The 17116-nt window shown below is 46.6% G+C and overlaps 1 protein-coding gene across 1 annotated transcript; it reads right to left on the bottom strand.

The window, feature by feature from the left end:
- Nucleotides 1-6606: 6606 nt before the first annotated feature.
- On the bottom strand, nt 6607-16885 carry SOX7 (SRY-box transcription factor 7). The gene is made up of 2 exons (XM_084833057.1): nt 16628-16885; nt 6607-10333 (listed from the first exon to the last, which is right to left on the bottom strand). Exons 1-2 carry the CDS (start codon nt 16851-16853, stop codon nt 9432-9434), a joined length of 1128 nt encoding a protein of 375 aa, XP_084689183.1. The 5' UTR covers nt 16854-16885; the 3' UTR covers nt 6607-9431.
- Nucleotides 16886-17116: the final 231 nt, after the last annotated feature.

Here is a 17116-nt window from a genome sequence, read left to right as displayed (position 1 = left end):
CAATTCCAGTGGCTATCCGGGAAGGGTGACACAACGATGCCTCAGGGTTACTAACACAACAATTTGCACGACAAACATAAGGGCTGTAGACTGACTGATCCCCCACACACTTCCAATGCTTTTGATTCAGCCCCTGTACCTTTGAATGGGGTTTATGCAGGATATTTTGTGCATTAGATATGCCATCCTGCCACTTCGATAATCTTCACGGCACCCGGTACCTGCCGTCAGCGACAGCTGTCTCACTTTCCTTCGAAGTCGGGCCACGCCATCATGAAAAATGTGCCCAAGGGAGATTTCTTCCTTCCTTTTGACTCACTATGTCCAGACAGTAGCTTCCCTCCTCATGCACACGCGCGCACACACACACACACACACACACAGCTGAGGTTTTTAACCCTCCCCCTAAACTGAAGAAGCGGAACTGGAAAAAGAGACACTCACTAGGGCAATAAAATTACAGAGTGGAGGATGTTAGCAGAAGTGGCTGAATACAGCACACAGAATCCAGAAAGTTAAGGGCTTGGCAAACTTTACCTGTTTTTTTTAATTTTTCTTTCATAAACAAGTAGTTTCCTGGTTAAGAAACCAGAAGTATGAAACAGTGGAGCAAGTCAGGCCAGGTTCCCAGCAGAATGAAACCACCACTACTATGAAACATACTGAGCATGCTAGTCTTTTAATACACAAGAAACCCAGGCTTAAAAAGAAAAACCTGCTCCACCTGGCTGCTACGAAATATCCCCCCACCCCTGGGACCCCTGTTTGCACCCAAGGCTCGCTCTGCATCCTGAGTGACCTTTGCTGTTGTATCTAGTAATTGATTTAAAACTCTAAGGACAAATAAACTCTTAGCTTGCACCCAGTTTTGGTGTGATCCCCTTCTATTGCTATTCCAGCAAGAGAGGGAGAAGAGGGAAGGGAGAGGTTTTGAAGGAACATGGCTGAAGTTCTTTGCCTCTCCAGAGACACCACCTACTCACCCTTGCTGCTTCTTATTTCTGGAAACGCCTGCCTAGCAGAGCCCCTCTATGGAGACACGCTTCCATCCAGCCCCAATTCAAAACCTACGTCTTCCACAAATCACCACCAGCTCAAAAAGTCTGTGCTCTTGGCAAGACTGCCTCTGCTCACATTCAGTCCTTCTCATGCTGGCTTATGTCTCCCTCCTCCCCTCTTTTTGTGACTTGGTTCGCAATAAGCCACCATGGCTTGTGAGCCTTGTTTGCGTCAGCATGGCTTGTTGTGATATCCAAACCCGGTGTGGAGACTTATGCCACGCGGCTACCAAGCTGCATGGCAAGAGCAGCAAAAGATTATGTCATCTTTGCAATGACAAACCATCTCCTTAAGGAAGAATATCCAGTTTTATTCCTGAACTATTTGTGCATGTGAATGTTATCATAGAATTTTAGAGTTAGAAGTGATCGTGGAGGTTATCTAGTCCAACGCCCCTGCTCAAGCCAGGATCAGTAATGCAGAATGCAACCACAGCATGGGAAGGGCCATAGCTGAGTGGCAGAGCACCTGCTTTGCATGCAGCAAGTCCCAATCCTCCAAATCTCCAGGTAGGGCTGGAAAAATTCCTGCCTGAAACCCTGGAAAACTCCTGCCATGAAGTGTCAACAATACTGGGCTGGATGGACTGATTTTTTAACTTGATATAAGGCGACTTCCTTATGTTCCATCTTGGACAGATGGCCATCCAGTCTCTGTTAAATACCTCCTGTGGCAGACTGTTCCACAGTTGCAAAGGTTGTTCCATTAGGAAGTTTCTCCTAATGATGAGCTAAAATCTGCTTCCCTGAAATTTCCACCCGTTTGTTCTCAACCTGCCCTCTGGAGCAATGGAGAACAACTCTGCTTCATTTTCCACATGGAAGCCTTTCAGATGTTTGAAGACAGCTATCATGTCTCCCTTACCTCATCTCTGGGCTAACCATACCCAGATCTTTCAACCATTCTTCACAGGACTTCGTTTCTGGGCTTCTCACCATCTTGAATTGTACTTTAGCAATTCATCAACAGATTCAGTTCTATTTTCTGTGGATCGAATAAGGACAAAGGTGTGTTTTGTTTTGATTTAAATCACACTCCATATGTTAATTGGCTCACCACTGCAACAATGTTTGTGTTATCACCCTACAGCTTTTTGTGAATGACAACTGTTAAGATAATACTAAAGGTAAGTATAGACAGTAAGGTCTTTTTGCATTTCAGTTTCCTCAGATTACATCTCCCGTCTCCCCCAGCATGTGTATATAAAACTGCCAGTTTGAGGTTAAGACTTCATGTGTCCACGAAAGCTTATGCCAGAATAAATGAGTTTGTCTTTAAGTTGCCTCAAGACTCATTGTTTTTGCTGTAACAAACTTACACCACTACCCCTCTGAGTATGTGATTCCATTGACGGAGAAAAAGAAAGAATATGGAATCTTTGGGGATGCTTGTTTTTACACGTTTCCTGAGGCTTTATTGCTATCTGATTTACTGCTGCTGATTTTCTGTTTCAACTACTATGGCTGCTTATCATTTCAGATATGGTTTTATTGCAACTTCTATTAAAATCTGCTACGGGCGACTAAATGTTGACAGATTATAAATACATGGCACTGCAGATTTCAACTTCAACTAGTCCAATTAAGTTGGTGTGTGTGTGTGTGTGTGTGTGTAATTGTAAACAATAAGGTCAGAAGGAAATTAAATGCAAAAAGCGAGTCACATTATCCACAGTGGTCATTCAGATCGCTGATAATGCAAGCATCCCAGGAGTAAGCCAATTAACACGTGTAGTACAATAAAAATCTTTTATCCTGATTCAAGCCTCTGGTGATAGAATTAAACTTCTTTGTGTATTCTAAGTCAGTAATCTCTTACTGTAATATCCCTTTGAAGTTTCTTTGTTTCACAATGGCCACTTGAAGGTCAGTGACCGAATGCCCTGGGAGATGGTTTCCGAATACTGCCATTTCTGATTTCTAATGGCACTCTTCCTCTGCCTGCCCCAATGAACTGCTATACAAGAAACAATATTAAATAATGAGAGCTTCTGAGGCATGGAAAAACCACAAGAAGGCAACGCAGGGGTGGCTTGTTGCTTGTTTCCGTATGCTGCTTTGATGAGGGTTTGTGTAATTGCTGGGTGGCAAGATCCTGTCTTTGTGATAAAGGAGCTATCAACATCTAGGTGCCCATTTCACACAAGCCTGTTCTGCATGCATGGAAAGACCAAACTGGCTGTTGCAAAATGACACATTTTTGAGGTGCACACCTCAATCAATCAATAAGCAATTGATTAAAAATTCCACCTGGCAGACAGATGAATGCTGTTCAGCCTTCGTTAAGTGGAATCTGTCTATAGTTCCCAAGCAAAGCTTTTAATAAACCAATTAAATGCAATCAAGCATTTCATAAAGTAATGATATGTTTAGACATTACTTCTGCCAGTGTGCCAAACAACAGCGGCTAATTACATACCAAAACGGTCGCCGCCGCCTTATGAGCTTGGGGCAAATCTATGCCACTAACTTTACATTGGATTGAGCACTGCCTGCAAATCTGGGGAACTTAAGTCCTGTGGGGGGTGGGGGTGGGACTAGTGTTGTCTAAGAGAGAGCATCCTCTCTGAACTACAACCCCCCCAGGATTTGGGGGTGGGGGGAAGCCATGAGAGTTTGTGATGCAGATATGCCTGTCAAGATGCATGCTAGAAAATGGAACCAGCGACAGAGATCAGTTGCCTAGTGACATACTTCAGTGACAACATTGACAGTGGTTAGAAGGCCCATTTCTCACCCCCAATATACACATCCCTGCTTTAATGCAAGCTTATGGGGGTGATGTAGAGATTTTAGTCCATGCTATTTATGTTTAAGTGCCAAACTAAGGAATATTAATTTTTCCAATCTCATTCATTCATTCATTCATTCAGTCGGCATCGGGTGAACTGAGACAGACAGTCTGATAGCATAGATATCGCGTATGTCATAAACCCTCCTGGGCATTACTGTAATGGAACAGGAGGGGCCATGGCTCAGTGGTTGAGCACCTGCTTTGCATGCAGAAGGTCTCCGGTTCAATCCCCAGCATCTCCAGGTAGGGCTGGAAATATTCCTCCCTGGACAGCCGCTGCCAGTCAGTGTCAACAATACTGGGCTAGATGGACCCAGGGTATGACTCTTATATTCCTATGTAGCTGCTCAAATGCCAAGCGTCTTTCCTTTGTGTAGGAAAAGCCAACTCTCACCCAAAGCACACTGCCAAATGGTGCCCTCTTCACCTCTGCGCACTGCCTGTTAGTGGACAGATCCCAACATGGCAGCACTGTGTGTGCAGGCATGCATGACCACAGCACATAAAACCCATAATGCGTGCGTGCATGCGCTACAAGTCCCCCTCTTCTTGACTGAGACCATCTGCCTGACAACAGCATTAGCATAGGCAACCTGGTGACCTCTAGAAGTTTTGGACTACCACTCCTATTATTCCAGGCCATTCTGGCTGGAGCTGATGGGATTTGTAGTCCAAAACATCTAGAGGCCACCAAGTTGCCCTCCCCTCGTGACACTTTACAGGGTGTGTGTGCTGCAAATGCTCGTGTTTGGGCTGTAACGAACATTGCCCAGTTTTCCTGGCTTTCCACCCTTCCATGCTCATCTGGAGGACTGTGTCCAGTTCTGCTACAATTTAAGGAGGATATCCACAAACAAAGGTGTTCAGAAGATGATGATCAAGATAGTGAGTGTGACGGGGGTCTCAAGACTAAGCTCTATGAGGAGCAGTTGAAAAACTGGGGATGTTTTGTCTGGAGATGATTAAGGGGAAATATGATAGTGGTCTTCAAAAACCTGTGAGGCTGTCGTGCAGAAGATGGAGCCGATTTGTTTTCTGTGGCTCCTCAGTTAGGACCCAAACCAATAAGTTCAAACTACAAGAAAAAGGAGTTTGACTAAAGATTAGAGAGAACTCTCGGATGGTATAAGTTGTTCAACAGTGCAGCAGACTGCCTCAGATGGTGGTAGGTTCGCCTTCATTTAGAGCAGGGGTGGGCACTCTGTGGCCCTCCAGGTATGGTTGGACTACAACTCCCATCATTGCTCACCACTGTTTGCTAATGGCGAAGGGATTTGTAGGCCAAACCATCTGGAGAGCCGTAAGTTGCTCACCCAGTTTTGAGCATGAAAGGGAATGTGCGGCCCTCCAGATGTTGTTGGACTACAACTCCCATCAACCCTAGCCAGCAAAGCCAATGGTGAGGGAAGATGGGAGTTGCAGTCTGGCAACATCTGGAGGGTGATACGTTCCCCATTCCTAATTTGGAGATTTTTAAGCAGAGCCCAGAAGGCCACCAATTAAGGGTGCTGCAGGATGGATTTCCTGCAGGGGAGCAGACTAGATGATCTTTGAGGTTCCTTCCAACTCCAGGATGCTGACAAGCAGGCAAAATTCTGCTCAGGTCTGTAGAATTCTGACAAAGTGGAAACCTTTCTTGGTTTCCAGAGGTCAAAGATGATAGCATGCAGGTGTAGGGACTTGCTTGGAATTTCTAACCCCATGAAGCAGAAATGGCTCACTCTCAGATGTGTTTAAGAGCTCCCTACCACGGCACCTAAACGCAGCCGGAGGGGAATAAGCAAACAAATCCTTAAAGGTTGGAAGCTCATTAAATGCAATATGCAGGCAATGCCCACAGCCCTCCTCTCTCTCCTATGCCTGTCCGTCAGGTACAAAGAGGCTTCTTTCAACAAGAACACACAGCAAGGAGTTTAGTCCATCTCAAAAGTCTTCAGCATTGAAGGATGGCACCAGCTTTAGCAAGGAATCCAGTCAAAGACTGAATCTGATGACAATCGTCTGGGATAAACATTCTGCTGTATATTTAAAGGATGATTATAATACAGGGCTGTGCGTATTCAAGGTAGCTCAAAATGCCCTGCTAAATAGCATAGCACCAAAACGTCCCTCTACCCCAGTACTCTGTTTCCAACAGTGGCCAGCCAAATAACTCTTAGAAGCCCCAGAACAAGGCATGGAGGCAACAGCCTTTCCTTGCTGTTTGTCTGAAAAATCAACTGACATCCATTTTAAACTCTGAATCCATTGAACCACATATGGAATAACTGATATATATATATATTTTTTAATGATATGGGAAACTGTGTGAAGACAGAAAGGATTACAGAACACAATGACAACTGCTGGCCCACTCCAGAGCCTGCCACTATCTAGAACAAGGGGAAGGCAACTGGGTGCCCTACAGAGATTTTGGACTGCAAGCCCCATTAGCCCCATGCAGCATGGCTAATATTCAGAGATTGTGGGCGTTGCAGTCCAAAACTTCTGGAGGACACCAGGTAGTCTACCTTGGTCTAAAAAGATTCATCATGTCCATATAAAAATGATTTAACATAGGGCACAATCCTATGCATGTTTAGACAGAACAATGTCCTACAACTCCCAGCATTCCCCAGCCAGCATGCTGGGAGTTGTATGACCTTTTTCTGTCTAAACATGCATACGATTGTGCCTTTAAATCTTTTATGCAAACTAAAATCATCCATACTTCCTCAAGAGCATAAAGGAAAATAAAACAAAAGGGAATATTTTAGCGTAACTTTTGTGATTTTTATTCATTTATTTATTTTTATATATAAAAGCATTATTTGTAGAAGAAAGCACACATGTCAGGAATAAAACTAGAAAAACAAAAACAGAATTATATAAACCTGCTAACTAATCATTACATTAAGATTAACTCTGTTAAATAACTGATTAACAAAGAAACACAGTCAATTTCCATCAGTACAAGAAAGTTCTAGCAATACAAAATATGTGTGCATGGTGGGGTGGGGGGATGTTGTGAAACGAATATATTTACAGTGTCATTTCAGGCAGAACTATACCGACATTGAAAAGGGACTTTTAAAAATTTCTAAACATTGAAGTATCTTCCTTCAAGGATGGAAACAGTAATGTTATGAATCCTTCTCAACAAAGCTCTTCGCAGTCCATATCGCAACAACAAGGAAGATGGTTGTGGTGAAAGTAGAAGGAGAGAAGGAGAGAAAGAAAGACAGACTGAAAGACAAAAAAACACAGAAAGCAAAGAAAGAACAAAAGAGACTAAAAACAGACAGACAAAAAGGCTATTAAATTAAGTTCACACGACGCAGGGCTTAAGCGGAGCTAAGATTTAGCCCTGGAGCCTATGAATCAGTAAAAATGCCTCTGAACATATGTAGTGTGCTATGCTTTCTCCTCCACACCAAATAACCACAGGCAGCCTCTGAAATCAATCACTAAACGCATTCTTAAAATGTTTAGGAACATTATCTGACTGCAAACAAGATGTTAACGTTTCTGTAATGCCCACATAACCGGTGGGAAAACGTATTTTCCCACGTTAGGCCAGAGCAGTAGTCAACAAACCACGTGCACACTGCAGTTTAAAGACTGGGCCATAAATCATTTACCTGAGCGTAATTCTACTAAAGTCAGTGGGATTGCAACAGTGGACGCAGTTGCTGGGCCGCTAAAAAAGATCTTCTCAGCTTACAAAATGACAAGATCTTTGGTGTAGCTACAGTACGGAAACAACATACTTGCTGCTTATATAGGTTATATGAGCTGGTAATTTGACTGTTGCTGCTGTCAACCCCCGCACCCCCTGCCCAAAGTCAGCCATATTTTCAGGTCATATTTCACATATACACTTCAAATGGCGATGTGTGAACATGTATTATTATACAGGCCCACTGAACAAGAAGCAGAGATTGGCTGCAGCAGCTCTCTGTTGAATACAGACTTGGTGGCAGACCCGGGGGAAAAGACACAACCCCGTGAGTTGAGCTCCAGAGAAATGGGTGCATTATAGCTTAGGAACCCTCTTCTGGAGTGGGCTGGAAGGAGGTGGCGCCAGGCCAAACAAGCCTCTTTGTTTCCTTGCCGCACTGAGAATGCGCACCCATGCGCAGTTGCGCAAAGCAACGTGGCAACTGGAGGTGTGCCTGACACCATTGTGGCCAACAGGTTTACCAGACATGGAATGGGCCCAGCAGGGAGCGGCTCATTGTCCTACTCCATAATTTAATTAACGTTGGCCAGGAGGAAAACAAAAATGGAAGCAGGGGACAAGTTGACAGCTCTCCTCAAGACTGAAAGAAAAAAAATGCCTGGGGGAAGGCTGAAAGCATTCAGCAAAACCACTGGAGCAGTGGGCTGCATCAAGATTTCTAAGATTAATTTAGGTTAAATGTTTGGACAAAAATGTCATTACTAGGAGAGCAATTCTCAGCAATGTCATCACACCAAGGTGTAATATGACAACATTATGTTTTTAGAAACAGTACACAAGCCTTTCCTAACCCTGGTGCCCTCAGACATCCTGAACTACAACTCCCATCAATTCCCAGCCAGCATAGCCAATGCTGCTGGAAATAGACACACATATAGTGAGGGATAACGGGAAATCTAGTACTACTGCAAGTAGAATTACTGACACTGATTTGTGCATGTCCACTTGTAATTTCAGCCGAATATTATCTGGTTTAGATAGGACTGTTCATATTTTGGGAGCTTTGATCATAAAAATGGAAACAATCTCACAGCCAATTAGTCCCGTTCGTGTGTGTGTGTGTGCGTGTGTGTGTGTGTTGTAGGCAGAATTGTCACTGAATAAGCTGGAGTAAAGTTGGTCTTCCATTTAAAAATAAGTTTGAAAGGGGAAAGGAGGGCGGGGGCTGAGGCAGCAAAGAGCAACAGCCAGCTTGCTGCTTAAAAATAATTGTAAAAACCGAACACAGGCAAGATTTTTTTTGTTTAGAAACGCAGCACAGAGTAATGCCATTTTACCCGTTATCCCCATTTTGAAAACTAGTATTGCTGTACAGGAGAATGAAGGGTGACATGGTTAGGCGACTGCCCATTTCTAATTCGAACAGAGTTCAGTATGCAAACCAGCCGCAGGCCACACTGGCTGGGAATTATGGAACTTGTAGTTCAAACACATGGAGGGCAACAGGGTGGGGAAGGCTGTTCTGATGAGATGCTCTTCTAGTCAATTGAGATGTCTCCCTTTATCCTTTGAAGCATCAACGAACTCTCAAGAAAGACATCTGAGCAGCAAAGGCCTCCTGCAACAAGCCCATGACCAATGAATGGGACTTGCATATGACAGAACTCTTGAACACAAATTCCACTCTGAAGTCAAGATACTCAATATTGAGATGGGGGGGGGACAGGGGGAGAGGAAATTTGGATAAATTAGTAATTACCTATTAGAGAGAATGCTCCAAAGTTATTTCAGTTCAGACAGGGCAACCCTGAGGAGAAGGGACAGAGAGGTCAGAGATGCCCAAAGACAGTTGTTTGTCCAAGAAAACTCCTTGAGTCCTTCCTCGGCCGGTCCATGGGGCAGAGTTTTCCTCTTGAATCTAAGAAACGCTGTAGTTATTGTAGTACGTGGCCGTGGCATCTGCCAGGACAGAAATAAGGCTGGTCTCGGAGGAGCGCGAGCCCCCAGCCGCCTGCGACACTTGAATGTGCCCGCTGACGATCAGCCCGTTGGGCTCGGGATCTCCGGGGGCGTTCAGGTACTGGTCAAACTCAGTGCGGTCCATCTCCTCCAGCAGCTCTGCATGGCTCAACTGGTCCAGGCCCTCAAAGTTCTGATGCTCGGGGGGAGGAGAGAGCTGGCCGAGGTGGGCGTGGAGGTTGGGGGGCTGGATGGTGGGGTGGAAAGCCGGGGAGTAATAATTGCCCGAGGCAGGAGGCGGGCAAGCCGAGGGAGCAGGGTGCATGGAGGAAGCTGCCCGGGGGACTGCCATGTGGCCAAGAGGGTGGCCACATTGCAGAGGGCTGGGGGCATAGTCCAGAGGGTAGGGGGCTCCAGACAGGTGAGGATGGTGAGGGTCTTCGGAGCAGGGGGAGGAGAAGAAGCTCTGCTCGGGGTCTATCACATCCAACGGGGACATCTCAGGCGGAGTGGGCAGGCCGTAGGGATAGGCCTCCATGGGGGCACCAGCATTGTTGCCTTGGGCCTCTCGGTATCTCCCAAGGCTCGGCAGGATCGAGGCGGGCGAGTAGTCGGCCTGCCCATCCTTCTTGCCCACCGCCCTGCTGCACGGCCTCTTCTCCGGCACGGGGTCCTGATCCCTGGAGAGGTTCCCCAGCAAGAAGCTCGGATCCACCCGCTTGCAGATCCGCTTGACCTGCTTCTTCCGTCGGGGCCGGTATTTGTAGTTGGGGTAGTCCTGCATGTGCTGGACCCTCAGCCTCTCCGCCTCTTCCACGTACGGCCTCTTCTGGGATGGCGTTAAGGACTTCCAGGACTTGCCTGCAAGGACAAGAAGAAGTTTTCCTCCTTTTTATAGTGCACTGAAGGGATTAAGCGAGGCAAAGAAATAGAATCGTCACTGAACGAAGAACATTCGCTCACACGTGGCCTCGCTACATTTCTCGCTCTCCGTTCTCGACATTATCTTTTAGTCTCTTCGCACTGTCAATGTTTACATTGCAAACTTCTGGGGGCAAGGGCTTGCACATCATTATTTACCCATTATCATCATCATCAATTATTATTAGCAATTATGTCACTCTGCTAAGGGCTGTGCAAATTGACAGTAGTGCATAAACAGTGAAATAACAAAAGTTCAACTCGGGGGTATCATCTAGCAAGGATTTCCCCTCTGAAACCCCAAAGAAGTAAACGGGGAGAGCATTCCACTGGATTGTGCCGGGGCAAACAGGATTTTTCTCCTCATTTATTTCATGTATGCCTACACTTTACCCGCCCCCCCGCCAACAGGACCTCACAGGACCTCACTTTACCCGCCCCCCCGCCAACAGGACCTCACAGCAGCGTACAGGTGCCCAGCCCTCCCTGCATTTTATCTTCCCAACAAGACTGTGAGAAAGGTGAGGCTGAGTGCCTACGACTGGTCCGAGGTCACCCAGTGAGCAAACCACAGGTCACCTCATGGGGTGGTGGAGGATAAAGTATCAGCCTCGGGTCTGAGAGGCCATTAAAGGCCTGCCAACCCAAGCCTGACCAAACACTAAGGTCAACACCAGGGGCTGTTCACGGAGCCGACCCGCCTCTGGAATGAGGGGGCAGTCTGCTACGGAGCGCATCTTTTTGGCTGTAGCACCCTGCATGTGGCATGTTTAGGGAGGGGAGCACTAGGCCACAGCCTCACACAACAACTTTTTAAGGAGCCCAGGCCTCCCACCATGTTTTGAAGAAACGAGTGAGTGTCCCTCAGCAGGTCTCCCTCCCTCCTCTCAGCTCTCCATCTCTCAAGGGCTGGGAAACAACAGCTCACCTCACCCGGACGTTGTGGGAAAGAACAAGATTGTAACCACTGCACAGGGAACACATTTATACAAGCTATAATGACATTTAACTAGGAACATGGGTTTCCTGGGCTAAAGGATAATGTATATGCTGATGTTTGTTTTAGAATTAAATTCAGCAGAGTATTCACACAGGGGTTATTGCTACAAGACTAAAACATCTGGGATTTTTTGTTTTGAAACAAAGAGAACTGGGGGGGCACAGGATGGTGGTTCACAGCATTGTGAATGGTGGTGTAGAGAGGATGGTCACAGATTTCTCCTTCTCTCATAAATAAAATATTAAATATTAATACGTATTAATATTCAATATTTCATTGATAAAATGTCCATCTTGCATTTTCCAAAATGCAAAGTGTTCAAATGACATGCCACGTCATATCCGAGAGAGAGCGTGCACGTCTACAAGAATTCAGTGTCACCCAACCAAGTTCACTGGCAATTTCCTGGTATTTATATATGTGCGTGTTTCTTTGCTGTCGCCCAGCATCTCAACAGCCAAGTATATTCAGGAGTTCAAATTCAAGTGGGTGACCAGGCAGATGGGCGATTAATAAATTTAATAAATAAATTTAATAAATAAAAACGTTTCACAGGTAAATTCCAAAGTATGGAACAACAGAGAGGCTGCATGTTGGATACAGAACAGTACAGTGAGAAGTTCCATTCTTAAGTACAAACTCAGTACACGGAAATAGCCGGCCCACATTTGTGAGAAGCCATGTACTCCCCCACAAATTAGGTAAGACATTTATCAAGGTTCATTTGCAAAGGATTCTTATGACTCTGCCTATTAGATAACTAGAGTTGGAGGGCATGTTGGGGGCATAAATCCATAAAAACAAGACAAGGAAACAGGGTTGGGGCCATCAGCCAATCTGAACATGGGATGTTCAGCAAGTGACAGAGGCACATTCAAAAGTGACATACAGCCCCCCTCCCCTCAGTGGATAAGAGCCAATTTAATTAGCAAGAGCAAATTTAATCAGAATGTCCGTTAATTCAAAAGTCTTTTGGTCCTGGAGTGTTAGGCTTCAACCCTCTACCCATTTTCCCAAGAGTAAGCCCCACTGAACTCAATGGGACTCACAGGATTGCGGTGTTGCTGTACCAAGGAACGGAAAAGGAACTTGCAAGAGAGACACCCTCCCCTCCCGATAATGAGCGATCGCTTTTGATGAGGTGCATCATCACAAATGCTTCCTTCCATCTCTCCAAAAGAGCACAGATGCTCAAGTTCCAGCGCTATGCAATGTTAGCTTGGAAAAGCAGTCAGAATTGAAGTCTGGCGTTTCAGGTTTTGGCTTTGACTGCCAATCTGGAGAGATGGGCGCAGGAAAACGGTATCTGAAGTTCTGTGGACTGGTCCTAGAGATAGGAATCTTAACCACGAAATGGACAATTGCAGGCAAAGAAATAAAATTGTCACTGCATACACCTTTGCCTCCAGATCCTTCCCATCTTCCTGACCACGATTCGCAGCACTGCTGGAGGAGAATGGGAGAAGCCCCCATCCAGAGTAGCTATAGGAAGGACACAGAATCTGTGAGGAGGGTCCAGCTCACAATGTCTTTCCAAACCCCTCCCTCCCCAGGGCTGCCACTTTTTCTTTTTTTTTACCTAGAAGGATGCCTGTGCCACCAGCTGCTGTTTGGTAGGCAGCAGTTCAAGAGGTACAACTTTTCTGGGCATGGAGATTCAGGAACAGAGATACACCTGTTGAATTTCAGCCTGTTTTGAAGCTAAGTCAAGTTACAGAGCCCTTCCAGAGGGAGTGGAGGAAAGAGTGCACAGTATTTGTCGCTTTGTTTCTACACAGCTCCTACCAACTCCATATCCCGTGAAGATCCCAACCTTCCTCCAGTTCTCTTATGACTGAATGGGATAAAAGAAACCCCAAATAGAAGCCTAGTTAAGTGCCCAGCCCTTAACCTCTTTCTCCTGTTACATAGTAACACAGCAAATCTTCTCAGATTTGCAATTCAAACATGCAAAGTGAGCAATTTACACAGATAAGTCTGGCTTGCATCATTTATCACCAGCACAGAATGTCTGGCCATAGGCTCTGAGGTGTTATTGTTGTTATTATTATTAATTCTAAATAAAGAGCTCTCAGCATTCCAAGATATTCCTATTCATAACATTTCCTTTGGATGCAGAGGTTGTTACCAGGGTCCGATCCTGCATAAGCAATGGTCTGGAGAGCAGTGAGTAACCAAGTTTGCTGATGACATCTAATTATTTAGGATGGCGAGATCCTGAGCAGGCTATGAAGAGCACCCAAAGGATTTCTCCAAACTGGGGGACGAGGTCACAAATTGGCAAATGAGATGCAGTATAATTAATTGTGATGCACACTGGGGCAAACAAAAGAAAACAAAACAAAACCCTAATTACATATAATATAGACTGATGGGATGAGAACTGGCAGTGAATATACAGGTATGAGATCTTAGGGCCATTGTGGCAAAGTCAATGCAAGTATCAGCTGGGTGTGCAGCTGCCATGAAAACGGCGAATTCCATGCTAGGGATTATTAGGAAAAGAAGTGAAAGTAAAACTTCCAATACAGTTTTTACAACTCTGTGGCACAGCATACTTGGAATACTGTGTATAGTTCTGGCCAGTGGAGACTGGTGGCTCTGATGTCAATGGGGTGGTAAATCTGCTCTGGATTTCTATCAGAACCAGTCAGAACTCTGAAGGAGCTCTCCAAGGTGCTGAGCACTGGCTCTCCACTGGTTCCGGTCCCAGGAACCCCAAAGTGGTATTTTGGGATTTGGGCATTGCAATGCTGGGACAGGTGAAAAAAGGGCAACTTGAATGATCACAGGGTTGGAACAACTTCCTAACAAGAAAAGGCTCTTCAGTTTAGAAAAAAAAAAAGACAAAGATGAAAGGGAGACACACATGATAGAAGATTCAAAAACTGTGGAAAAAATGTGTAAGGCTTACTCTGAATTCCCAGCATTTGAGAATTAAAAACAAAACAAAATCCCCTCAGACCCTACAAGTTTAAACACAGAGATTCTTTCTCCACCACTCCCCGACCAAGTTCACTGCTGCAACCCTACATATACTTACTTGGAAGTAAATCCCACTGAAAGAAATGGGATTGATTCCTAAGTGACCATGGCTAGGATCAGGCAGTACAAACCTAAGGGGCTGATCCAAATACTTGAAAGTCCCTTGTATTCTCTATTTAAGAGGAAGAGACTCAGGATAACCCCTTGAAAACAGGGACCTGCTTTGATCTGAGAGGCAATTGCTTCAAAAGGAGGCATGCTTAAGAGAACACGCACGGTAGGGCTGCAATCCTATCGCTACTTACCTGAGAGTAAGCCCCACTGAACTCAATGGGACTTGCTTCTAAGTGGACAAGTATAGGATTGTGCTGTAACAGGCAGTGCTCTATTGCATTTCTGTGGTGCTTACTCCCGAGTAAGTGTGTATAGGGTTGCAGCCTAAAAGGTATTAAAAACAGACGTTGAAAACAAACTGAGATTGCTACCCTGTCGCCAAGTTCCTCTCCTCCCCTATAATCTAAAGTTAATTCCTATTCCAAAAGTGTGATTGTAAATAAAATAATTTGGTTTCCAAAAGAACGGTTCCTTTCCACACAGAGACCAATTCAAATTAAAGTGGTGGTGCCAACCACTCTGGGTCGTACTGGGTTGTATGTAATGTTAAATCCTACATAAATTAAACCCATTGAAATGAATGGCGCCAAGTTAGACTAACTTTGGATACAACCCAATGCTTCGTACATCAGATGTTTTAGGATGTCACTGAATTGCTTTGCTTTGTGGCGGCTAAGTGTTGATTTTGTTTATTTTATCCTGATTTAGAAAAAAATATTATAGTCCTTATTGGGGCTTTAACTATTTTCTTTTAAGCATTTACTATTTCAGGCACCTTTTATGGACATGTAACTAGTTAAAATGATAAATATTTATTAACATGCATTGCTTAACTCCCTGGCAAATGCCTGGAGATGCAACCTAAACGAATATTGAGAAATAAATTTGAGTCGTTGCCTTTTCTTTGCACATTTTAACTTCTACATGATTTAAAAATCCTTTTCTGTATTCTTCCAAAAACAGATCAGCAGTCTTCCTTAGTGTGGCCAAGCTAAGACCCAAACCAGAATATTAATAAACATTCACCTTTTATTTTAAAAGCCATAAAATCCAGCCATACTTTACATTCCTCAGGTAAAAATAAGTGTGCTGTTATATATGACTTTGCAAAGGAAATGAGAAACCTCAAACATTACTAATTGTGAATACCCCGCAAAATAGTCATACTATTCTTTTCTTCTGTTTTAGGACGCTATTCTGTTAGCGCTTGCAACCCCCCCGCCCCGCATCTTGACCTCTACTGACAAAACATTCACCCGTCTCTATTTCGTTAATTTGTAATAAGCCAGATGTATAATAAATTTGATAGCCGAGTCTCATTCTGTCTAATGGGTTCTTTGCAACTGCGGACACCCATAATAAAGGTACCTAATTTAAACTTTGGTACCGGCTACGTTTTAAGAAAGTGACGAAGAAAACCGAAAAGAGGACAGACTGATTTTCAAAACCTTCCAGGCAAAACTCCCTTTTCCCACTCACAGGTCTCATCTTTCACAAATGCGAAAGGAAGAGAGAAAACAGATTTAATTTCTCGACCGCTGGCCAGCCTAACCCCCCAAACCCGGGGCCCGATCCCCCAGGAAACACACCCGGGCAAACCCCAACCGAAATAAAATCTGGGCGGAATGCGCCCAACGAATAGCTGGCCACTGCCGCGATTCTGCAGGGCAGTTGTGTGGGATGTCGCGGAAGAACGCGGTGGCAGCCCTTGCCTCTGAAGCGGCTAATTCATCCGTAATAATGAACGACTGCATCAACTGCGGAGCGCCGTTTTTTCCCAGCGAGGGAGCCCGAAGCCCGCGCGCTTCGCCCGTCCGCGTCAAGGGGGGAGATTTAGGCGCGCGCTGAAGGCCTCCTCCGAAAGCAAAGGGGGCTTACGCGGGCTGGACATTACTGTCGTCGCTGTCGTGATGGGGGGACGGCGGGGATGACGGGGGTGATGATCATCGCCGCGCTACGGGCGCAGGGCGCCGGCGCTGCGCGGAACTCCTCCGCCGGGCCGGGGCTGCCCGCGAGCCGCTCCCGCGGGCCGGGCGGAGCGGCGGCGGCGGCGGCGGCAGAGGCGCAGAGGCCGCGGAGGTGGGGCCCCCCCCCGCCCGCCCCCCGCCCGCCGGGGCGCCGCGCGGCTCACGCACCCAGCATCTTGCTGAGCTCGGCGTTGTGCAGGTCCGGGTTCTGGGCGGCCAGGCGCTTCCTCTCGTCCTTGGCCCACACCATGAAGGCGTTCATGGGGCGGCGGATGCGGCTGTCGGCGGGGCCCTTCTCGCCGCGCGGCCCCGGCGCCCCTCCGCCGCCGCGCGGCTCCAGAGCCGGGCCGTCCGGCCGCTCCGCCCACGCGTACGAGCCCAGCAGCGCCGCCATGCCGCCGGCCTGCGGCCCGTGCCAGCCGCGCAGCGTCTGCGCCGCCGCCCGCCGCGCGCTCTTTATCAGCCCCCTGCCGGGCCGCCGGGGAGCGCCGGCTCCGCCTCGAGCGCGCCGCGTCCCGGCCGGCCGCGGGGAGGGCGCGGGCGGCGACGGGGAGGCGCGGCGTCGCGACGGCCGCCGCCGCCGCCTCCTCCTGCGTGCCAGCAGGGCGTGGGCCTGGAGCAGAGGGGAGCAGGTGACGGTGCTCCCGGGCATGCACA

Source organism: Heloderma suspectum, chromosome 1, assembly GCF_057233095.1.
Source record: "Heloderma suspectum isolate Gila_16-S chromosome 1, 16-S_ref, whole genome shotgun sequence".
Lineage (NCBI taxonomy): Eukaryota > Metazoa > Chordata > Lepidosauria > Squamata > Helodermatidae > Heloderma > Heloderma suspectum.
This window is presented reverse-complemented; position numbering and strand designations above follow the sequence as displayed.